Source organism: Drosophila mauritiana, chromosome 3R (genome assembly GCF_004382145.1).
Source record: "Drosophila mauritiana strain mau12 chromosome 3R, ASM438214v1, whole genome shotgun sequence".
NCBI classification, from domain to species: Eukaryota; Metazoa; Arthropoda; class Insecta; order Diptera; family Drosophilidae; genus Drosophila; species Drosophila mauritiana.
Genome location: NC_046670.1, coordinates 8,010,886 through 8,036,496, shown reverse-complemented (window position 1 = coordinate 8,036,496; position 25,611 = coordinate 8,010,886). Strand labels below are relative to the sequence as shown.

The following is a 25,611-nucleotide window of genomic DNA, read 5'->3' as shown; positions in this document are numbered from 1 at the left end:
TCCCCGGCAGGAAGGAAGCAATCCGCTCCGGCACCCCAGTCCCTGCCCCTTTCGGATCCGAGTTTCCTCTTTCCTCCATTTTCGTTTTTTCAAACTCTTTGTGTGACAGTTTTGAATATATTTTTTTCTACATTTGAGGCTGGTCATTTTTCAGAGCACGCACAAAGGCAAATTTATAACAAAGTCGGGGTCAAACGAGGCTGAGGCCGAGAAGACAATGCGCTAGGCGGTCTTAATTGCTTCCCGGCCGCAAAAACAATAACAGCATATTGTGGAAGAACCTTTTTCGAAGCCTTTGTCGCTGCCTTTTGCAAACTTATTAATTAAACGCGCTCATAATTATTTAAGACAAGCAAATTCAATCTGTGATCATTGCCCCCGATAACCAGAGCTGCAGTAATCAGAGTTAGAGGAGCAGAGTCCCCAGCTCAGCTGCCTAATGTGGCAGAAGCGAAGGCAAACAAAAGCGGTGCCATTTCAAAAGAAATCAATGACAATTCGTTAAAGGCCCCCCCCCGGGGTAACCGCTCTCCAATTTTGCAACCCATCCCACAGGACACTTCCCAGGACATCATCGACATTCGAGCAGCGATTAAAGACAATTGAAGCCGCAGATGCAGAGGCTTCCTTATCAGTTGGCAGAGCTCTCTGGCTTTTCCACACTCTCTCTCTCTTGTGGAAAAGCTCGCGCCTGCGCTGCCTGGAAATATGTGTTATCATTCGCCAAGAGACTGGCGCTTATCAGTTGGAGAGTGAATGTTTGCTGGGTTATCCCGCCTTTGTTTGGCCCAAATAAATCGCTGACTTGGCATGCCGGACGGAGCAGGGAAAGTCAAAGACGCCAGTGCCCCAGGCACAGGTCAAAGTATCTGCGATTCGATGCCTCGGACGTACAGCCAGAAAAAAAAGAACACACTGCCATTTATCTTGGGCGACGTTTTTGCCCTAATGAGATTTGCGCCAAATTAAATGAAATCGAAAATTAGGCGCGCCAAGCTCGGTGGCAATTTAAATTGAAGGCGGCAATTATCCGCACAAACGGCCAAGGAGCAGCATAATGAGCGGAAGCCGAAGTTAAACAAGATTCTCAGCTGTCAGCTTTGGCGCCACCTGATGGCCTGGCACCTGGAAACCCTCGGGTTTCATCTGAAATCTGCCACCTGCCAGCTGTCTCGAGTGGCGGCTTTGGCTTTGGCTTTGCCTTTGGATGGGCGATTAAAGCGCTCGTCGGCCACTCGAACAAACAGAATCGACGGCTCATTGAGCCGCAGCCAAATGAAATCCGGTGGCAAACAACTTGAAGGATCCACTCGAGGAGTGGGAGGAGGAGGAGGCTGCGCCAAGGAGTCCTGAAGCTCCTAAAGTGGAAAAAAGAAGTGCACAAAAACGAAATCATAAATTCAATTTGATTTATTTCGCTGCCGTACTATATTGGCGTTGGCCTAACAGCCGCCTCTCGATTCAAATGGCAGAGCTTTCACTTGATGTCATCGCGGCGTGCTCTCTCTCGCTTTTCCTCCGAGTTTTCCCCACATTTTCCGACTTCACTCTCTGCCTTAAATGCCGTGGCAGCAGCCGAGCGTAGTCAGTCGATTTCAGTCGGCCGTGCGGCACACACACTCGCAACGCGCTTCTCAGCCAGCTCAATTCAGCTCCGGATTCCGCTTGCCACCAGCTTTTGAACGCGTCATTAATCGCATCGTGCCACAGGAGCCTCGAATCAGTTTTCCCAGCAACGCGCGCACTTTTCCCGCCTTGGACCACCGATTAAGGTCCCTTGTTCTTTCTTTCCGCCTTATTGCTTCGGCCTGTGCGTTTGCATTTTAATGTTTGCTTAAGCATTCCGTTCCAAAATCCAAAATCCGGTCAAACCAATCCCGGCGATAAGAAAGTACATTCCAAACGGAGAGCTCCACGCGGAATTGTTCGACACAAAAGTGAATTACAAATCAATTGAGAAAGCCCGCGGCAGCGAGACGTAAATATTCAAATGGAACCCGAATTACATATTCTTTTGAAATTGCCTTGGCTGTGGTGCACAATTGAGATATTCGGCATTTATAAGATTGTGGAGTGGGCTATTTATGGTGATCAATCGGGGCAAAAGGCTGGGAATCAGTTGGTGGGATTAAGGACATTTAGCCATCATACTCGCTTAAAATTTAACAATGATGTTCGAAAGTCAGCAAAACCACTGCAATATTTAGATTAAACCTCTTTGAAATGCAAATGCTTTTTGGGTGCAAAACAAGCTGGCAAACAATTCTAAATAAGAATACCTTAATCATTTATCACGAATGAAATTATTAAATGGAATTCACTTGTATAACAACTAAAATGAAAGTCACTCATGTTGCGTACTGAATTATTTATTACACACACTTACAATGCAGCATTTCCATTTAATATCAACCTATGACACCTATTCCTTTGACCAAACGAGAATGGCCATGTAAATTGATTCTAGGAATCGGTTCACACGCCCAAAAATGCTCATTTCAGCAAAAATGGGTTTTATTTGCATCGAGTGAATGTTCCTTCGGATGAGTTCACGTTCAAGCTAACTCGCCATTTTCAAAAGCAAACATACAAATGCGTTATTAGTTCACATGCACAATGGCCATACATTCCTAATCGGTAACCCTGGCTGCTTTCCTCGGAACGTCCTTACACAGGAGAGGGCAATCTGGGCAACGAAAGGTTACAAAACGAACTGGAGGCAGACAATTGTTGGGGGATTTACAACCTGGCCCTCGTATTGTTTGCAATGCAGCAATAAGTCCACACACACACTGGATAAATGCGGAAAAGACAGAAGAAAGAGGGTCGATGGTGATGGAAATGTGTCCACGGCAGTTATGACAACTTCTGCTGGGTCTCACCTGTTTCACCTGTTCTCCAGCTGCTTAATTGGAGTCACAGCCAAAGTCCGGGCGAACTTTCCGATTTCCGTTCCTGCAACGCGTGCCACTGACAGGTGACAGCTTCGATTTGAGGCAGGACTAAACGCATTGCTCATCTTTCAATTCATCTTTTAGTTCTGAATATACTCTTGTTCGATACTAAAAAAGGCATTTACTAGCGAGATACAATTGTATAATAATATATATACTTGCAGAAGTATTTTTCTGTTTACACTTTCAGCAAGAGATTAATTGAATTGAATGCAATATTTTTCAAGAGATTTATACTTTGATTTTCAACAAAAAGATTTTGTTTAAATGCATTATTTTCGTTCACGCTTATTATAAACATGCTAATAACGACAACCAATTATTCTAACCAATACCCAATTTGTTTGTAAACATTGTGTAAATTACTTTCATTTTTAAATTCTGCTCACGTTTCAAAAGCGATTTTCTCAACAAAATGCGAATTAGTTACTCAAACCTGCCTACCTAAAATTGCATCTTATTTAATAATTACTCACGAAAATCACTTTCGTAATTGACTATTTCTCAGCTCCGATGTTTAATCATACAGTCTATCATCAGATGAAAGTGCTTTCCAGCTTTCTTTGCCATATGCAAAGTAGCAAACGTACAAAAAAGTGGGATTCAGTTGCAATTTGCATGCAGTTCGGCAATCGCTGCGAAATTGAAACGTGCCAAATGTGCAGAGGGCCGCAATCGTTTTCCACCTTGTTTGGATAGCCAACCAGGTGATAAGCAAACATAACCCAAAGGGACTCCCGTGAAAAGTCGACGGGTGAGGTGGACTGGGTTTAAACTCAACCCTTTTTCTACGGCACTGCCACTAAATCAGGCTACTTCCACCAGGTAATAGAGAGATAAAATTTGCTACGTGTGGCAAATGCGAAGAAAAAAGAGACGAAAGTCGGCGAGTAACTTTGCAAATAATGTTACCCAGCCACTCGAGTGTTTAGGAACCTTTACGCATAAATTATTTATTCATTTGCCGTCGCCGGGTTTTTATATGCATCGTTAAAATTTCTGTTTGGGATCTCAAAGTGAATTTTCGGGACCTTTGACCCGCCCACCCAATAAAAACGGAAATAGGGTTTTAGAGCTGCACTGGATTCGGTTTTCAACCCGTTGCTCATATGGTTTTCCTTTGCGCCTTTGGTCCTTTGTTCAATTTTCACTTTTGCAAGCGATTTTCCCGCCGGCTGCTCACGAGAAAAGCGACGTGAAAAACGGCGTTGAGTGGTGGGCGTGGTCTCCGCTTTCGCAGCGAAAGTGTTTATTTTATTTGAAATAGAAATAAGTTTCATTTCCGTTTTTTTTTTGCACTTCCCAACCAAAATTATAATAATACCCAGCGGCTGCGGGCTAACGTTGCGTATGAGCGATGTTTTTTCAAAATATTTCCCCATTGAAAACGCCGACTCGAAACTAATTAGCGCCCTGTGCGCCGAGTGCTTGTTGTTTTGAAGGCTTTCTGCAGCAACTTTGGCTTTTGCCCGTAGAAAGTAGCCAGCGTGTCCACGTCATGTGATATGAGCTGGGAAAATATTGTTAGAAAAATGCTGCAACTTTTTCATTACATCAACTTGACGGCTGCGAAGTGAAAACTTTTTAGCAACCAGCAGGAGCAAGCGGAAAAGTGAGAAGGCAAGCGGCTTTGCCAGCTGTGGATGCTGTTTCTTTAATTTGTATTTAGTTAGCGGACGATGCTAATGAGTTTGCTGATTAAAAAGGGACCGTCTTTTGATGTGCCACGTCTCTCTGGAATGAAATTTGCACAAGGCTTACCAGCTTTAAGACCTTGTTAGCTGGCGAAAAAACAAAAGATATAAATTATTCGGCATGCGAATAAACCATACTCGCAACCTTTTAGCTGGCATCTCCTGCGTGGAAAAGCTAATACAAACTGGCTGAGCCAATCAATTACGAATAGTTGCCAAAGTCGAAGTCATTCTCACTTAGCTACAGCCAGTCTATCAATCTTCTAATCAATCTGAACGTAGCAAATAGCCAGCTAAAGTTTCGCCCTTAGCATTATGAATTTATGGACCGTTTGGGGGAAGTCGAGTGAAAACTATGCCGATTTCAATAAAAATCATTAGCCGAGCGAGCACTCAAAGGCCGATTTCGATTGAGTTTCTGTGCGGGTGGGCAGAACTTTCCGACACATTAAATATGAATGAAATGCCACGGTAATTAAGCCTAAACACAGAAAGATAAACAAACCGCGAATGGTCGTAAAATGCGATGAGGTGGTGCTATTCTTTGACCAAACACATTTGCAATCGAATTATAAATAAACAGAGGCTACCACAATGAAATAAGCGCCGACAGGAAGCCAATTCAAATAGCCCGAGTCAGCACTGCTGTTAGCCAAATACCTTATTTCCAATTTCTAATGGAATTGGCACACAGCGAAGGCCTTGGGCCTTATGGCTGATTAGCCAATTTGAATTTTCAATATTTCCGGGAATCTTAACTTCTGGTTGGTAAACGTGTAATATTTCAGCGTTGTGCTGCCTACAAATTCGCATTGTTTCCGCATCCGCGGAGAATGAATTCACTTAGCCAGAAAGATGTGGCTTTAAGGCGAGAATTTCATTAATCTTTGTCGCGCGTTCCTTGGCATATTAAAATATCTCTTTTGTGATACGTGAATGCATAAAATGGCAGACAAACGAGAGTCGAGCATCTTTGTGTAAGCTTTAAAAATCACCCCATAAAAGCCAACGTGAAGCATGCAACAAGCTGGGTCAGGAAGCGGGCCAAGAGAAGGCCACCACCACCCACCAGCTACTGTGTCGAGGCTATACCTACACACACTAACAGGCACACACACGCCTGCATACGAGTATAAGCCCCATTCATGTGGGTTACAATGAGGGCCAGACGCTTGTCCAAGGAACTAAGACAAAGGATACACAGAAATCAAGTTTAAGTGCAGTTGAAGGCGGAAACGTGAGCCTCACACGTACACTGGGAGAAACCGCAAGAAAACATTACAAATATCATCAGTAACATTTTCAAACTAAAAGGCAACTTGTTTGCTTTCCTTAATTGCGATCAATTCAATCGAAAACCTAAAGAGCTTCGTTGGTAGTAAGGAAATAGTTTTAAAGCGTATATTTATATGGATATTATTGAGCTCAAAATTATACATTCATTTTACAAAGCATTACACCATTCCAATCATTTGTCTTCTTAGACTTTTGAATATTATTTGCTTAAATAAAACATGTCACCATCAAAGCCAACTGACTAGTATTAAATTTCAAACAAATGCCTTTTCACACAATGCCACACAAAATAATTAATATTGTAACATTAATGCGGAAATCGTATCTATCACATTTAATTGCAATTCCAACTCGTTACCACTCATTAAAACAATTTATTTAATGAATAGATGACAGAGTATTCCCTGTTCAACATTTTGGTCTGTCCAAAAATGGGCGGAGTCACACCTGACTATGTATTGGTGCCAGCTTTTAAATCAGATACGTTCGCTGGTAGTTGCCAAGTGCCGCCTAAGCAAGTGCAATTATTTTAATGCACTTTTGACTTGTGACATGGCAAGACAGCTTAAAGCACTGCTCAAGCATTTATGCGGCTATTGTCCTGCCGCACACACAGACACACACACTTATGCAGCGCCACAAAGACAGTCACAATCGGGAGCACACAGTCACACAGAGAGGACTCCTTGAGTCGCATCTGCCAAGGTCGCGGCGTGCAGTTGAACTTGACAAAGGATAAAGGATTCGCTCGGCCTTCGCCTGGCGGCTTTAATTCTGCATGCAATTTCATAAACGTTTCGCTACCCTCTCAGTTTACCAAGTCCGTGCAATTTTCCATAATTTTTTTTTCCCGCGGAAGTTAGGCCAGCGTTAACCCTTCAAACGATTCGCTGGCGAAACAAATTGAATTTATGTGCCAGCGCACACGACGCCACGCAGAAATGTTGCCAACGTCACTGGCAGTGCCTACGCACTCCAGGGCGCCATTCCTCGCTTCCGCACCCTTTCACTTACTTTCCCTACGCCAGCCACCCCTTTGGTGGCCACGACATGGCCCATTTGTTCTATGACCCTTACACTCCGCCACCCGTTCGGTGCTCTCCCAGTTGGCAGTTCGCATTTCGCCTTTCGCCAGCATAAACAAATTTTGCAAATGTGCGCATAAAACTTACGAAATTGCAAAAATTTATTTTATTTCACAGCACAAGCCACACACACACACGTACAGAGTGTGGCAGTGACAAGCGCCTTTCCTTGGCGTTTCCTTTGTTATGAGGGCCCTGCTATCCTGTCATCTTGGCCTTCTGCGTCTATCTGTGTTTGTGGCTCGTCGCCTTCTGGCGCTAATTTAATTAAGACTCATAGACAAAGAAGCCTGACGGACCGACAATATGTGTCAGTGCAATGTGTTGTAAGTCTTTTCAAGTGACTCCGACAGCCCCGCCCACGAATATTTCCAAAATTTCCACAGAAAACCGACAATAAACAAATATAAAATAAATATAATTTCGGCCTTTTACCGTCGTGCAGTCATAAAACACAAACGCTGGCAATTCAGTCAAGTACTTGGGCACGTTGCGTATACGACTCGTTGCCCGGGCGATGGCTGCATTTCATTTAATTTTACGCCTGCCGCTCGGCAAATATGATTTTTATTGATGCCCCTGCGGCTTACATGTGTAAGCTAAAAATAAACTGATAAATTGACTTATTACAACATAATTCGCCTGCTGGCAAAATTGGTGTGGGAAATTTTAAGTTTTTGTGAATTGCTTTTTTTCGGCCAAATAACAGGTGTGTACGTGTGTGTATGCGGAGGTAAAGCAGACAGGAAAGCATAATTTATGCAGGTAAAGTGGGGAGAGCGAAGGACGAGCATTTCATTAATATTAATTGACCAATTCAAAGGGACGGCAAACAAAGAGCAATTGAGTCACGAAAACAGGCCAAAAAGCCAGTTAGTTCCAGGCTTACTTATAGCTTTTTTAAACGCACTCGGAGCCGAGACAAATGGGCCCAAATAAATAAAAATAAATATTTAAATGGCCAAGCCTTTTATACACGGAATTTGCACAGCGGGCAGCCACTAAGTGCGGCGAATCAAATGGAAAAATGGCAACTGCCACAAAAATTGACAGGACCTGCTGCTGATGCCAAGAATGGCAAATTATTTGCGTGAGCTGCTTAATTAAAAGGCTGTTTACAGAAAGTGGACCCCAAAAGCACTTTTCCACAAACTTAAGCCCGGCGAATTTGTTGTCCTTTTGGTCCTGTGCAAATTCAATTCGAGTTGCCATTGATAACGACTGACAGCAGCTGTGGCCATTTGGGTCTGGCATAAGTTTTTATTTTCCACTCCGTTCACCTTCCACTTGGCACTGCAAAAACTTATCAAAGGTTCCAAGTTTCAGTTCCTGTTTTGCCGAGCAAATGTTGGCGACCATTCAATGGTGTCAGCCATTTTCACTTTGGCAAAAAGAAAGCGGCGATAAAGTGAACATTTATTTGATGATTTTATACGCTTTCCACGATGTTCGATACTTTGGTTGAACGACCAGTGAATGTAAAAGGATTTTATAGGAAATAAATCAATGAAATAGGAACGTTACCATATATGCAGTTATATAAAAATATAGGATTACATTTTTTTCAATTTCTTGTATGATAAATTTACCTTTTGAAAAGAGCATTCCATCTTTTCCTATAGCCGCGAAACCTTCTCTCAATGAACTCGATATTATTTTTATGTTTTATTTTCGCTTTTCAATGTATCGAATGGATGGCTTGTCAAGTTTTGTTTCGATGTAATTGAATTTTCGCCCCCCTTTGGAGTGGCGCACAACAGCGATAATTAAGTATACGTGTCGTGGGCCCGGGCTGCCATGTCAGGACTCATAATGCACTGGCAATTATCGTCAGGCTGGCAGCAGATGAGCAGTGCAGCTCAGCAGCTATTAGACAGGATAATAGACACTCGAAATTGCATTCAGCTGGAGGAAAGTGCAAGGAGCCACTCCCTCCATCCGGACAGGACAGCATTAATCATCTGTCAGTGGCAGACAAAGGACTCGATCATCCTGGGACAGCTCGGCTCGCCCTTATGGGTCGTGATGAAGTGCGTAAGGGAGCCGGGTGATGTGAGTGGAAGTGGCCATGGGCATGGACATGGGGGAGGGATATCACACATACGCACTGGTGGCGACAACTTTTGGGCTGTCCACAGGCTGTCGGGCATTTCATGCACAGCCGAGCGGCTGATAGGCAGCCCTCGCAATTTATGGCAGGCAATTTGTATCTGTGGGTGGTTGGTGATAGCAGATAGGTGGTGGTTATGGCATTTGTCAGTGCCATGTAAAGGGGGGAGGGGGTGCGGATTTATGACAAGTGATGGCCCAGTGGATCAACCGATAATCTCTACTGCGCACAGCCAGGCAATCTCAATCGCAGTGGCACATATGCAAATTTGCAAATTCCCACCTCACTTTCTCTCTCAAACAAATACAGATAGAGCACACATCGAATCCAATTCAAAAGTGAGGCACTAGGAAGCAAAAAAAGAGTCCCGTATGAGTAACAGCGCCATGGTGGCCGTGGCCATATGCTGCATCCTCGTCCTGCTGGCCGTCTTCATCGTGATCATCATAGTGGTCGGCCAGACCATCGAGGAGCCCAAATGAGACATGCTCCAGCTGGGACCTGGCAACTTCCCAGATGGATAACAGAGGCCCCCACAAAATTGTTAGTTTGCTGGGGCCGCCAGCAAAAATTTCGTTGCCACCTCATCAGCATCTGCAGCATCCGCAAAATCATCATCAACAACATTTTCACCCGGCTGAAAAATTAGCAGAGGAAACAGAAGGATCAGGAGGAGGAGAAGGAGAAGCAGGAGTGGAGTGTAGTGGAGTGGAGGAAATGCGTCCCATCGTCAGTATCCATTGGCTGTGATGTGAAATTTTTTGAATTTGTGAAGCAAAAATCAATCGAAAATCAACCCAACACAAAAGGAGCTACTAAATTTTGGAACATTCCGCATCCTAAGAACACACACATCTTCATGTAGCATTTCTGTGTGTTAAGTGTTGTTAATATAAATGTATATATAGACACACAATCTATGAATACAAAAATATATAGGTATCTAGACATACTTACGTAATTATATATGAATATATAGATATATATATATATATGTGTGTAACCCAACCGTCGTAAAGTTGCGTTCTTTTTTATAAAAGTGTTGTTAACAAACCGATTTTTATTGATGTTTTAATGATGTTGAATACAACATATACGAGCATATATACATGCATACACACACGAAAGTGGAATAAGTTTACATTAAAAGTCCAGCGATGTCAGAATTGAGGAGCGGAAACCCAAGAAGCCGAAAAGGATGCGAAGGATTATGGATTCGAAGGAGCAGGACAATAGGGAATGCAACTGTAGAGCTCAATTGTTTATTATACCGTAAGATCATATCAATTCGGAATGATGCCAGCAATTGCACTTGTTAATTGCACAGCAATGAAGGTAAATCCCTTGCGGGATTGTCAGCGGGAAACCTGGAGCATAGATATAGCTATCTAAATAAATGGAAGATATGGATTATAGAACAGAGGAGATATGCATTTTATATATCAAAAAACTTTTGGATAAGTTTTACGTGTACGTGTACCTAGGAGTAGCCAAATCTCGTGTATACAATATAAGCTGTTATCAACTATGAAACTTACTCACTTGAAACCAAATGAACTAGCCAACTTTAAGCCCCACAAACTGTAATTTAATTAAACCTCCAACCAAACAAACAACTACTCCAATTAAATCAATTCAACGCAGAACGTACGTGCGCTGTAAAGGATAATAAAAAAAATAACAACTTCCACTCAATTCGACTCAATTCAGTTTTAATCAATGCAAATGCCAGACTCAGCGAACACAATATTCAACAAATGATCAACGCGCGGCGCATAAATTAATATATTAATTAAATACAAAAATCAACAAAAGTGGCCAAAGTCAGAAAAGAGAAAAGGTAAGCCGAACATTTTAACGTGTTATACAATGACTTTTCCCTGAATATCCTGAATAGTTTTAATAGAAGTGCCCAAGTTACCTAGATGGATCAACTGGACAAGGACGAGGGTGGGCTATAAAGTTTCATTGCTGCCGAGGCCCCTGTCAATTTGATTAAAATTGATATGCCCAGTTACTGGGGCAACTGCAGTCCTTGGAGTCCTTCATGTAGTGTGGATCAACCGGTGCCCATGGTGCCTGGGCAAATGAATCGGAGCAAACTCCAGGATGCCAGACAAAAAGTCAACTTGATGAATATTTCCACCTCAGTCCGCATCAAGTAATCATAAAGTGATGGAAATTCAATTTACACAGCATTAAATATGGCAAAAATGGGGCAGCGTTGTTGTGGGTGGCAATTTATGTGTGTTTTCATGTTTTGTGTTTGTGTGGTTTATTATTATGCAGATTAGGGCAAGTTCCACCTTTACCTTTTGGCTTTGGCCCGACTTTGCCCACTTGATTTTCAGCTGTGTCCTGGGTGTGCATAAAAAGCCGCCCCGAGCAGCTTGAACACGCCCCCTGCCAGTCCGCCCCCATCCTCCAGCTTCTCCTCCACCTCCATATGCAAATTACGTTTCATTTTGAATTTGTGCTACCTTTTTGCCACACACACACTCGCACACTTTATGGCCATTCAATGCCTTGGCCAAATTGAAGCTGACGGCAAATGTCACGTTTTATGACTGCGTTTGCATATCAACAGTGTGTGTGTGCGAGGTGTGTGTGTTTAGAGGGTTTTCGAGCTGCATCCGCTCCTGGAAGCACACTCGAAATGCTCGAGTGCCTATCTGGTTTTTCACTTAGTCAGCATTATGCAAATGTGGCGCTGCTTCCAATTTCAATTTGTTTGTTTATGAATTGCTACTATTACAAATTAATTGTCCAATTGCAGGGCAGATTGTGGGCGGCATTCGGTGGGCGCGGCTGTGAATCGCAATCGCAATCTGATTCTGCATTTGCAGCTGAATCCGAATCCAAGTCCAAATGCGACAGTGCGCAAAAGCAATTATCCAAAGGAAATTGCTCAATTAGAAAGTCGAAATCGACAGCCAAACTAAAACACACAACAACTGGCAAAACAGAGCCAAAGGAGACAGATTAAACTAAACGACGACCTATTTAAGTAGATACAATGTCCAGGATTTAAGGACAAGATTCACTTTAAAATCCTAACTTGCAGATAGAAATGGTTGATTTATGAAATAATAATTTATAACAATTTTCGTCTGATAATGGGAAAGCTACTCTATGTCCTTTTCTTCAACCATTCACTAGACTAGAAAAAGTTGTCTCCTTCAGTGATTTCGCATAAGTAGAACTATCTCATTATTTTCGATTACATTTGCATGATGAAGGCCTCACAATGGCAGCCAGATAGCTTCCAGGAATTGCAGTCGGCAGTCAGCGATGTGTAAAGCGCAGATAGAAGATGTCCACCTAATGTTGGCAGGACCAAGGACGAAGTGCGTGGGGCTGGGGAATAAACTGCTGCCTAATGACTCGAAATTTAATGCAGTTTTGTGAAATGTAGCAAAACCAATTGGCTGGCTAGTTTTCGGGGTGGATTTTCGCAGGAGTCATGGCCAAAATGACGCTGAGTCAACAGCCAATTAATCAATTTAGCCAGCCCTCAAGCTGTCTGGGCCATCAATTTAATGTGGGCACGTTAAGGACAGCGGTCTTGTGTTGCCAGGATGTAACAAATGCCAGCGTTTTTAAAACCAAATTACAGCCGTGCAAAATGATTCGACAACAAACACACACACACACAATGAGCGTATTTTTCATCTGTGGCACATTCCGGATGCCTTTGTTGTTTGTGTGCTGCTTTAGCTTTTTTGACCGTGTCGCTACGCATTTTAATGCCGCCAGCGAGTCGGGCCCAGATTTATGCCCATTTATTGAGCATAAGTGTTGGCAATTTATGAACCAGCCGCGCCCAGTTTCCCCCCACTCCAAAATGGCATTTTAATAAGCGACTAAGATTGTGTGTGTGTGTGTGTGCTGTTGGGTGTCCTTGTGCTGAAATGAAGATTTATAAACCGCCCCGAGCTGCTTTTCAACTCCCGAAAGTCGGGTTCAGTATACCCATAAATCTCCCACAGAATCTTGTTTAGTTTATTGAATTATCAACGGGCGGATGTGTGTGTGTGTGTGTGCTTGTGTGTGTTGGCTTGACATTGGCTGACATAAAACTAAAGGAAATATCAAACACGTGCGCCAGTCACAGGGCACTTATGTAAATACATTTCCCCTTGACATCCATCCCCGCAAACGTTTATATTTATAGTTTTATTTGTCTAAGGTTTGCCGGAGCGGCATTAAAATTTGCTACCGCTTTCTACTTATCTACATCTCGCGTATTTTCCTCATTTCCCAAACAATCACACTCACACACAGAGAGATCGCCTCTCGTGGCACACGCATTTCCACTTAATTTTCCTGACTCATTTAAATAAATTTGTTTGGTTTCTGTGGCCTTAAGTATGCGGAACACGTTTTGGGGCAAATCTGTGAAAAATAATTTTCTGTAGCATATTTTCTGGGGCCGACATCATTGAGTTGCAATTATGGAAAATACTATAAAACGTATTTACTTCTTTTAAGCAAGAAAATAACGTATTCTGCCGGAAGACCTAGGAAAACTTTTCCAAAAAATAATAAGGTCCAGTGCCGCAAAAACCCCGAGACCACACAGGAAAAGAGAAGTCAATGAAGTGCTGCACTTGGAATGGCAAACCGAAACACGAAACTTGTTCCACGCACACAGCAACGCCGAAGAAAAACAACAAATTAAAACTTTAAGCTTCGAGGAGCCGCAAAGGAATTATTTCAATGTCTAAAATCTTAACATTGACAGCAGATGCTGCAGAAAAGGGGCACTAGATCAGGGTTACGGCACAGTGCATGCCACTTCAGAGGCAGCCCCACCATCGTGCAGCGAGTCCAAATGGAAAGCTATGCCTTGCTGCCATCCTGCCATGCTGAAACCCCCTGCGATGTGCACTTGGCATCAATCAATAATTGCCCATTGAAGGCAGCTGCTGGAAGACTAGCTGGTTGGGTTGGATGCTCCAAGCGAGGATGCCACGCCATGATTGATTAGCGGCATGCAACACGAGGTGCTTCAGCAGAAACCCGACTAGACAGCATAATATGGCGCTTATTGAATTGAGTCCTTTGGCTGCTCACCACTGCACCGCCCATCCTCCCTTCGATCCTTCCCCTTGGTTCCTTTCTTTTCCGTGCCATGGCCACAGGACTGGCTGCTGGTGATATTGCATTGTATCTTTGAAATCGCCTGCGCTGGCAGGACACTCAAGGATGCTCGTCGAGTGGCAGTCGGTGTTCTTATCCGCCCCCTCGAAATCTCTTTGACTGCCGCTTGCATTTCCATTATGTCAATTTGCTCCTTCTTCTCGGGCCATTTAATTGCCATCCCTTATTAACCGATGAAAAGATGTGAGATGCAAGCGGCACCTTTACACTTGGAACTTGCATAGTGAGTGCCACAGATATTTTGTTCATAAATATATTAAAAATATCTGCTCTCTCTCTAAAATACTGATAATATTTTTATTAGTATTATTATATATTCTATTATTATTATTCCATAGACCATAGATTATTGTTTTCCGTGCAGCTCTTTCATATCGGAAAATCACTTAATACATATTGACTCTTTTTCGTTTCGTTGCAGGTACGTTCGCAAGAGTCAATCGAAAGCGTGAGTAGCAGCCACAGGCAATTTTATTATTTGCCACTTATCGATAAAAAAAAGTTCTTGGTTCGACGTAGTCAAAAGTTCAAAGTTGAAGCGGCCCTCAATTGCAGTCATCGAGCTGAGGGATCTCGGCAAAGTGCATAAATAAATGCAAAAGAGTTTAGGTGAAAGCCAGGGGACGGAGCTCAAGTTGACCAAAAGTTGGGCATAACTTAGGCTACGAGTGCTTGGGATTTCTCTGTGGCCACCGGGGCGTATGCATGATATTAATTATGAATTTAACCCACTCGCCAGGGCCATTAATGAGCTTCAAGATAATCACCTGAATTTAATCACCCTACTAATTGGCCATAAATTAGTCTTAATTTACCTAATAGCTAACGCAAATATGCACTTAGGACCCCCTGCAACATAATATGCATAATTATGCCAGCCATTTGAAATAACCAGGCCCGAAACCAGAACCAAAATCCAGCCTTGAGAGTCTTGAACGCCGGCTGTGTCTAAGATCCCTATCCATACTCATAGAATCTCATCATCATCATCGTCATCCTGGGCCATCAGCACTCACCTGCCTTCGTCTTAATCAACGCGTTTTATCGCCATGATTTTATTTTTCGGCATGGAATAAACTATTAGGAAAACTCATTTTCATGAAAATCCACTTTAATTGCTGTTACTGTTGGCGGCGTGTTGTTGCCAACGTTGTTGCCATTTTCCCATCTGAGGTTTTGGTTATGGCAGATATAATCCACTGCGCAAATGCAAGGTATCTGTCACGTCTAGTTTACAATTATTTCCCAAGAAAAAAAGCTTTAAATAAATTGTATCTAGGAGCAAAAACATGACTCGATCTTTTAAAAGTTCTTATCCCAGTGTTTTTGATTTGGCATAAAACAATTGGAAAATGCTAGCATGACAAGTGGAATTAGTTAGTAGAGCTTGTCACAAATAAAAAGTGTCAACTCCCGAGCAGCCTTATAAAACATTACACAACACTGCAGCCTGTCATTCGCTAAGCTTTCGACAGGATTTTCTCTCAGTGAGCCGCCCAGGAATCCGTGTATCAGAACGGCATGCCAGGCAGCAATAAAACAACATAAGGCGCTGTGGCGTCTCTCTGGTTTTGGGCCTGGTATTTGGCGAACGGTGTTACTTGTAAATTTAACGCAAATTGTCTGTAACATGAGCTCCTCCACGAAGGTGTCTAAGGGGAATGTCGGAGGCAGGGGCAGGTGCAGGGAATGGGAGCGGCACTGGAGGATGGGCCTGTGGCCGACTGGTTTTTGGGTAAGGGGCATATGAGGACACTCCGGGTGGCTGTGTAAGTGCCGACAGCAGTGTCAGCCATTAAATTTTCAAGAAGTGTGTACTCGAGCAGGAAACCCAGGCAGACAGCAGCAGGCGGCAGGATCAGGTGCCGGGGGACTTAGCCCAGTAGACAGACAGAGCCACTAAAGATTATGTGTTCAGAAGGGCGACAAAAGTGTCGCAATGGAATCAGCCCATAAAAGAAGTTCTCGATTTGAAAAGTAACTTGAGCGTACGAGTAGGTTTCCTTTTGCTGAATGAAAGTTTTAAAAGTTTCACTAAACTCGAAAATGATCCCAGGCTTTACTGAACTGCAATCTTAGTAAAGAGATTAGTATAGACTTCTTGAGTGGATTATAAATTGAATTATGTGTTAAAAGTTTGAGCAATTATTAAGTTGCTAGTTGTATTTTTTATATCTTCAAGGATGTTCGTTGAAATTTCCAAAATACAATTTCCCTTGGTAATGCAAATATTTCAGTGGTGCGATCATTCCGTTCAGGATTATTAAATTCTCGAGAATCCGAGGCACATTCCCTCGTGTCGCCTGGCCCAATTTATGTGTGTGTGAGTGTGTGGGTGAGTGTCGGTTGGGTTATTAGTGGCATTACGTGCCTCCTGGGGAACGTTTTCGTCATCGGCATCATCGTCAGCGTCTTGGTCTCGGTTTCGGTTACGGTCCGGGAGCATTTAGTGACACGCATCCTTGGGGCGCTATTTGCGCCACACCGCAGGCTGTGGTGTGTGTGTGAGCCGCCCGGTGCCTCCCCCAATTACACCTGTTCGCAAACGGTAAATATATTTAGCAGACAACTTGTTTGCCCAATGGAATTGCTGCCATTTGGCAGCTTTTCATTGCTTCAGTTAGTTTTCACGGCACGCAATTAAAAGCTGCAGCATTGTGCAGGCTTTGTTCCAGCTGCGATGGCATTGAATCCGAGGCGCAGCCAACAAAAGGTGTAAATTAACATAATGACAGAGTCGTCGGGAGGGGGGAGGGGGGTGGCGTTGGGCGAAAGAAGGGGGCTGGATGGCAAGAAAACAAATGCCAGAGCAGAAGTGCAAATGCGTTGCCGAACACAACAAAAATATTTATGGCGATGCAAATGGCGTCTGCATAAAATTTATTGACACTTTACTGCGCATTGTCATTGCGGTGCGAAAAGTGGGCGGGGTGTTTTGGGGGCTGCAGGTGCGGGGAGGGAGCAGCTTCCGGTTGCCAGAGTTTTGTGCTGCGGTTGACATTGCTACGCCCATCGTCACGGCCTCTAGTTTTTATACCCGGTAAGCGTGGATTACAAGGGTACGCATACGTACATATTTTATATGGTGTTCGTGAAATGGGGTCCAACCGGAAAACAAAAACCCACAAGCGTATAGTCCCGGGTGCTAAGATTATTCGTTGATAAATAAAAAAAGCATAAACTTTATAAACAGGATTGTCAAGTCATAAAGGTGTCTAGAAGTACGCAGCTGACTTTAGCATATTGTTGCTTACTTTTAGACACTTTAATAAATAATATTAAAACTCTGTTAATTTCTATCTGTCAGAAGGTTATAAGAATCCAAGTCCATGCCACAAATTGAACTTTTATGTTCATATTCAAATAAATATATAAAAAATAGCCAGATCCAATTCATTCGAAAGCAGGGTATCCCATTGTCCAGAAACTTTTCCCTAGAGTTCTTTCATTTTTTTTTTTGTTTTGTGGCACGTAGTCAGCCTTGCGTCGCTGCACGCAACGTGTGTTGGTGTGCGGGGGCATGAGGTGGGCGTGTATGAGTGCCACACAAATCCGCTTTCATTTTAATGAGCAAACTTTTGCTCGTGCGCCATTTATTTGCTGTTTAGTAAACTGCATTTCGGATAAAATGTCGCTGCTGAGTATGAGTGTGTGTGCATGTGGGTATGGGTTTTCGAAAATTAATTTTAAACACCCATACACGGTTGACAAAGGCGGTAAGCTGGGGATAATCGCACAGATCGCTTGCCTAAAGGGATTCTATTCGGTTGCGTGAATAATTAAGTGGAAATTATGTAAACGGCTTAGTTGGGGCTTTGGCCAACACAATGTTGACTAGGAGTATTTGGCGATGAAATCACAAAATCAATAGGCAAACTGTTTAGTCAGTTAAATTCGAGGCCGACATTTATCCCAGTAGTAGTTTTCCGCATTTGATTTCCACCCAAACTCAAACCCAAAACCGTACTTTCGGCAACTGCGGACCGCAGCTGCAGCTGCGCAGCCCACAAAAGCCAACACAAAGCATGGCCCAAACCGACCTTCTGCCCGAACATCAAACACATCTCTCGGTCGACTCATTTATTATGTGCTCCAAGCGAATTTAATTACAAGCGGAACACCCTCAAGGCTTTGGTTAATTTCTAACCGATGTGGCCATTTATATGGAATTCAGAGCTGTCAGTTATAAACAGATTGGATCAATCATATTTTAGCCTTATAAAAATATATGCAAATTGCAAAAGAAGGACATACATTGAATGTAGAACCGAAAAAGGATTTACTAGTCCTGACTTGTTATTTCCTTAAACGCAACTTGTGCTAAACTTTCGCCAGTCCAAAGTTCAAGTTACAAGAAAAGCAATAGTTGCCTCTACACTATTTTGCCTTTTGGCTATGATGGTATACTGGCAATTTGAAGTTCATCGAGTTAAAGCCGGAGTAGTTGGATTTCATTTATTAAACTAATTAAAAATATAACAGAGAGTGTTTTCTATGCGAGAGTCTAATAAAAGGCTTACGGGGCTTTGAAAGTTAAAGGAAGTGGATGCTGCTCAAATCACCTTGAACAATGCAGCGCAGTGTGTGCTAGTGTGTGTGTTTTGGAAAGCTCTTAATAATTTCCGCTGGCTTTGGCACACACAGACAGGCACTCTTACTTTACGTTGCGTATACGCCATGGCAGCCGGCGCACGTCGAGTACATGAATTTCCTTTCCCAGCTGCACTATCGGTGGATTCGCTTATCGTGCGACTGACACCCACACCCACGGCCAAAGCTGAAAGCCATTTTGATAGATAGATAGATAGATGCGGAGCGTGTGAGCAAACAAACAAATGGACAGACGGTCGGACAGCTTGTCATAAAGTCGAGAAGCGCATTTCCATGTTGGGCGTCAAGTTGTGACTGAAGCAGAGCAGGAGCCCCATATCCAAGCATATAGAAATCATTAACGCTGTCTATTTGTCTACCCCCCGTTTTCAAACCACCCCCCAAAACACACCCACTCCGCCAAACACCACCAACTACCAACCACCACCCACCGTGCAGGCGGTGCTCATTTAAAGTCGAACGGCGCCGACGGAGAGCCTTGGATGCAGCCGGTGGTGGCCTATTTGGAGGTGTCGTCGCGACCCACGAAATCGCCAAGTAGGTGGCGCCATCTCGCCCTTTCTCTCTTCCCCTCTCTCCACCACAAACAGCCAAACAACCAACCATCCACCACCCACCCACCACTCACGCACACAACCTTTCAAGTTCAAATCCCCCATCTCGATGTGTGTGTGTGCGCCTTGGGCCGCGCGCGTGTGTGTTTGTTTTTTGGTGTGCGAGTGCCTGCAATGCGCGCCCGTAGTTAACAGTTGCGTTTTACTGTCCACCCGTAGTGCCAGTTGCCCTAGTTGACCAACTCAAATCGCTTCCTAGTTGTACACATATCAAACGACAACCAAACACCCACCAGAGAAGAAGTCAAGAGATTAGATCTGTAGTGCCAAATAAATTTGGTGAATTATGGCCAATAACTATAGCTATCTAATCATATAAATATTGTAATCTTGCTTATTTGCTGGCATTAATGAAAAAGTATTAATTTGAATGAATGATAATAACTCATAAATACACTCTGGTTATGAACAAATAAACTTGAATAAAAGACATATTATCATGATTCTATGAAAAGTATTAGACCAGAATCATATTAAAACTAAAAGTTAAATTAATTGCGGATAGAATTATTGTTAAATATACTTGAAATTCCAAAGATGCCCAGCTAATATGGAATAATTAAAGACAATTGCTGACATTTCTCTCTGTGCACACAAAGCCATACACACCCACACATTGACATGCCTTGTTAACAGCTCGTGTTCCGCTGCTAAGTTCTGTGTATGTGTTCTGTATTGCTGTGTGTGTCAATGTCTAGTCTATATGCCCGCCGTAAACATCCTTTGAACTTACCGATGGCCATGTGGTGTGTGCCAACTACGCCGCTCCACTTTTCTCGTCCTTTTCCTTCTCCATAGAGTGTGATCAGACATTCGTGTCGCGGATCGGCGGACCCCAGAATGGCAGCTTCTCGGCCCCGCTGCTGCACAACCATCGCAATCACTCGCGCCAATGCCTCTACACCTTCCTAGCAGGACCTGGTCAGCGCGTCGAAGTAGTTTTTAAATCGTTTAATTTAAGAGGAAGTCCGCCAGAGTGAGTGCCAATTGAATGAGTGGTGCAAAAGTTACCAGACACTCATATATTTCCCTCTCTCTGCTTATTTCTGCCCATTTCGCAGCGGTTCGGCCGTCGGTGAATTACCAAGGTAAATATAAAAACAGTTTACTTAAGTTGAATACCAACACAATGTTGTCTCTACGTTTCAGTTGTGTTCATGAGTACATGGATATCTACTCGGAGGTGCAGTCGTCGGAGCCAGCGGAACTGATCAATTCGCCATTCGGTGGCCGCTACTGCGGCACCATTCCGCCGCGTCGTCGCATTTCCATGTATCGGGCAGTTGCGATTTCTTTTTTTAGCAACAAGAACGTGACCACGGACCTGTTCGAGGGCACGTTTAGGTTTATAAATGCATGTGAGTAGAGGGAGTTATGGGGCATTACCCGAGCCGCCCCCACCATTATTGACTACTGACTGTCTTGTGATTTCCTTCCTTCCAAATTCCACCCGAAAAGCGGAATATGAAATTGGCATACCCATTGCGGGGTCGCCATGTTCCTACACGATAACGCCCAGCATGAGCGTCAACAAAACTGGTGCGCTCATATCGCCAACCTATCCAGGTGCCTATCCGAAGGATATGTCATGCACATATCAGTTTCTTGGTGAATCGAATCAGAGGGTTAGATTAGAGTTTCGGGATTTTGATCTATTTTTTGGTGGACCACAGTGAGTACCTCTAATGCTGCACAGTTGAAAAACACACACATATGACACACAGCATAATAAAAAATACCCAATCACACAACTGGTAACAAGTCAAGATCAAAGCAAGTGCCGGCTTTTGGCCAAAACTTGCTCTGATTGGCAGCCCACACACTACCACACCACACACAATCTGTGAACTATCTAAACCGAATTTACCCTCATCCGAATGTCTCTAAAAACCAACTCTTCTCTATCCAATCTGCTATTCCAATCTGCAATTCGTCTACAACCAAATTTCAACTCAACTCAACATCACCACCACAACTGCAAACCAAACCAAATTAAACAGCTGCCCATTTGACTATGTGAAAGTGTACGATGGTCCAGATAATTCGTCAGCATTAATCGGTACATATTGCGGGCAGCAAAGAAACTTAGTTTTGTATTCGAGCGAGTCGAGCCTTTTTGTTCATTTTTATACGTTATCGCGCACCGCAAATACCCAAAATCGTGGCTTTAAAGGAATTTATGAATTTAGCGAGAGTTTTGTTAAATTAGATTTTATACGTAAGTATTGCCAAACATCTATAATGTTACAAACTATGTTTGTCGTTTCAGTTCTGCCCACCACGGCAGCCATTTTGTGATGCTCCAAAATGCTCACCGAAAAGTGTAGCCTACTTATGGGGGCATCACAAAATGGCTGCCACGGCGAATAGCATTTGTCAGCTAATTGTATGTGCTTGAACCCACCTATTCACTGGCTTTGTTTGTTTTGTGTGCTATTTTTAAGCTTTATTTATCCACCTATCGACACTGCAAATTCTAATCTTTCCACACCTTCTCTCTACTTCAAAAACAAATAACTATTTCAACGCTATCTGGTGATTTTCGATCTGCTCTACAATTCGAACTGATCTGATCTGATTGCTCTATCGAAATTCAAACTAATCATTCGCTACAAAAAACGAAACTGCAATTTGTACTATGCACATCAGGTGAAAATGATGGCATTCACATACGTGGCTCAGAATGTGATCAAAAGATTTTATCGAAGAAGGAATCCACTGGCTTTGTGCTCTCACCCAACTATCCCTATCCCTATATACCAAAAACTGTGTGTAGGTAAGTACAAGTTTCTAGTTAGTTTCATAGAGAAAGAGGGCTTTCATTTAATATTTGCATCATCATTTAGATATTTCATCTATGGCATGCAGGATGCCCAGCATCTGGAGCGTGTGCGTCTGGAGTTTAACGCTTTCAATATACCTAAGGTGGAGCACAAGGACAAGAGCGAGTAAGTGGCTTATTAAGCAATAAAAAGGATTACTATTACCTTAAAGGGGGAAGGAATTCTAATGTTGGAAAGTACAAGAGAAGATCCCAAATATTATAAATATCAATTTTTATATTCGCCCACCTTTCCTATTTTTTGTAATTTTTGAATTATTCATTCCATCAAAGGTCCAACTGCACGGACGGCTATCTAAAGATCTATCTGAAGGGCCAGGAGACGGCCGATGCCTACGACAAGTTCGACTACGAGCTGTGCGGCAATGAGACGCAGCGGGTGATCAGCGAGGGGCCGCGGCTGGCCATGGTCTTCAGTTCGGGTGAGCTGCAGGGTCGTGGCTTCAAGGGCAAGTACACGTTCGAGACGGAGTACAAGATACCGGGCACGGCGGCACCGGATGGCACCTGCAGCTTCACCTACGTGAGCAGTTCCAAGAAGCGCGGCGAACTGAACAGTCCGAGATACCCCTCCAATTATCCCTCGGACACGAATTGCTCATATCTCTTTCTGGCCGAGGCCGATGAGCAGGTGACCATTGTGTTTGACCACTTCAAGATCAAGGCAGACAACAATGCAAACGCCACCGCCGGAGCTTACGGGTAAGACCAGGATCAAGGATCCATTAAACTTAACTATATACTCATTGATTGACTCTTTAGCTCTGGTGCCTGCTTCGAGGACTGGCTGGAGATGTACGTCGTCTATCGGGACAACAACGACCGCCTGCTGGGTCGCTACTGCGGTCAGACAGCCCCCGGACCCGTCGAGAGCCCGCGGGGAGCGGTGGGGCTGCGGATCACCCTGCACACGGATCAGGAGAGCGTGGCCAGCGGCTTCAAGGCCCGCTACTTCTTCGAGTCGGCCAAGTCGGATGCCGGCGACTGTGGCGGCAACTTCAGCAACCAGGACTCGGGCCTCATCACCTCGCCCAACTGGCCGGCGGGCTACAAGGCACCTGGCCGGGGCATGGCCTCCAACGCCTGCAACTGGGTGATGAAGGCGCGCCCCGGCTACAAGCTGTCCATTCACTTTGAGCAGTTCGGCCTGGAAGGAGACCCAGCCAGTAAGTCGCAGAGTCGCGGGAAAATGGGAAATGAGAATTGGTGTAATTAATATTTACTTTTCCAACCAGATCGCGGCTGTCCTGCCGCTGTGCTGCGGCTGTGGATGAACGTGGACTCCGACCAGCCGCCGCTGGAGCTGTGTGGCGAGAAGCCGCCCGTGGAGCAGTGGCACTATACCTCCACTGGCCAGACGGCGCGCATCAGCTTCACCACCAGCGACAAGACAGTGGGTGCCCAGGTAAGAGTAATCATAATCATGGACTCCCAGAGATGGTGACCCTTAACCCTTGCTTCCAACAGGGCTTCCGCATTGTGTGGACCGAGATACAGGACTCCGGTCCGGGTCCGCCGTCCGTAGGTCTGCACTGCGAGTCGACGTACCACTTCCAGTGCGGAGCCGGATACTGCATCTCGGATAAGCTGCGATGCGACGGGGTCAAGAACTGCGGACCCGGCGACGATACTGACGAATTGCACTGTGAGTCGTGAGTGAGTCGAACGGTTCAGTTCAATTTTTATTTGCCTTCTTTTGCCTAAGTTTACGTAACCGAGTATCTTAAGTTTGTCTCGTGTTTGTGTTTCCAGTGCGTCCGCTGTGTGGGCGAGCCATTCAGTTTCCAAATCTAAGTTTTCCTTGGTTTTCCACGGTTACACGTTGTAGCTCATGTGCGATCTTGCGTTCCTTACACTTTTCATTTGATGCGTGAAGAAAACTTGAACCCGACGAAACACTTGCAAACCGTTAACCACTTAATATAAACAACTATATAATAATCGATACTAATTAAAAGCCAATTAAAGTGACCTCAATCTATATCCTATATACCTATTTCTCGCTACGTCTTTTTGCACCTAAGTATTCGTATTTTGTCCTCAACTTTTACTAGCTGTTTTGTTCCCTCCATTTTCGATGGCCAGACCTCTGTACATACCCCTTTCTGTTCGATAGTCTAGGGTGCTCCCCATCCTGCATTTCACCAATGCATTTCTCTTCTTTATCACCTCGAATGGCATTCAGCACACTATCAACAGATACAGATACTCGTATATACCCAGATACACGATATCTGCAGCCACGCCCACACTAAACTCATCTTTCTCTCTTTCTCTCTCTACTTGTCTAATTCTCCCTCTGTTTCTCTCTGTTCTTTCTTTTGTCTCCACTAACAAAACTGAAAAACCACTACCAACTACAAACTGTTCGACTGTTTAAACTTGAAAAACTCCCCCTCCTCGAACCCGAATATTTTGAAATCGAAAAACAATATAAAAAACCCAATCCTTGGCACAGGTGACGCAAACTCCACGCATTTGCCCACATTTCTACAGACATTTGTTTTAGCAATTACGGCATTAGTGTTTAATACGTACAACTAAAGTTAAACAAGAACGAAACTCGAAAAATCAAAATTTTTAAATCAAAATTGGAATTGCCACGAGAATCAAAAACGTGAAACATAACTAAGATAAAAAATTACCATGAATGGAGCATTCTGCTAGCAAGAATTTGTACTCATTTTTCTAACAACCAAAACGAAGCAACCAAACCAAAAATACTAACTAATACTAATCTAAGTAAATGAAACTCTTGGTCACAATTAACACGTGAGTTCCGCATTAGCTTGTCTACAATCGATCCACACTCCACGCTCATGACATGCACAGAGTTCCAACCAAGATACATGTCACTCCAATCTAGAGAAATCCATAACCCCGAACCCACAACCCCAACCCACGTAGATTGGCGCAGTTGGAGGAGATCACAGTTCACAGTCCAATGATAAAAAGACCATACCAAGTTTATCCTTTGTTGCATCCTTCAGTTCACTTCAATCGCATTTTGGGAGTTGAGTTCATATTGTAAGCATGCCTCCGACTTTTGGTTCTGGCTTCTTTGTGTTCCTTTGGCACCCTACCACCTTCACCTGTCATGTGTGCACCGCATCTATCAGATGTATATATAGCATATGTCTTCCTGGTGCCTTTGTTAGACTAAACTGAATTTCTAAACCGCCTAAGCTAAATATATTGATATGCTAAACTTGTGTAACCCAGTTAAAAACCCGAAATGAAAT

General features: G+C 43.7%; 2 protein-coding genes across 7 annotated transcripts in view; both read left to right on the top strand.

Annotated features, from left to right (window-relative positions):
- LOC117144220 (cubilin) overlaps positions 1-25,611 on the top strand; it is a 46,443-nt gene that overhangs the window by 17,425 nt on the left and 3,407 nt on the right. For 2 of the 6 annotated variants that reach the window (XR_004459634.1, XR_004459633.1), the window contains exons 5-16: positions 19,352-19,450; positions 20,326-20,503; positions 20,589-20,615; positions 20,677-20,885; positions 20,986-21,199; positions 21,528-21,745; positions 22,177-22,303; positions 22,374-22,475; positions 22,643-23,071; positions 23,132-23,535; positions 23,605-23,774; positions 23,837-24,021. Coding sequence is in view for 4 of the 6 variants with exons in the window: in XM_033309276.1 (XP_033165167.1) it covers positions 19,352-19,450; positions 20,326-20,503; positions 20,589-20,615; positions 20,677-20,885; positions 20,986-21,199; positions 21,528-21,745; positions 22,177-22,303; positions 22,374-22,475; positions 22,643-23,071; positions 23,132-23,535; positions 23,605-23,774; positions 23,837-24,025 (2,366 nt within the window). In the remaining 2 variants the exon portion in view is untranslated. Of the gene's footprint in view, positions 1-19,351; positions 19,451-20,325; positions 20,504-20,588; positions 20,616-20,676; positions 20,886-20,985; positions 21,200-21,527; positions 21,746-22,176; positions 22,304-22,373; positions 22,476-22,642; positions 23,072-23,131; positions 23,536-23,604; positions 23,775-23,836; positions 24,026-25,611 lie in introns of all 6 variants that reach the window. The other 4 variants (XM_033309273.1, XM_033309275.1, XM_033309276.1 and 1 more) reach the window with 3 other exon arrangements.
- On the top strand, positions 1,610-20,411 carry LOC117144221. Its single transcript, XM_033309278.1, has 3 exons — positions 1,610-1,978; positions 9,449-10,979; positions 20,326-20,411. The coding sequence occupies exon 2, from the start codon at positions 9,511-9,513 to the stop codon at positions 9,619-9,621; it is 111 nt and encodes a 36-aa protein (XP_033165169.1). The 5' UTR covers positions 1,610-1,978; positions 9,449-9,510; the 3' UTR covers positions 9,622-10,979; positions 20,326-20,411.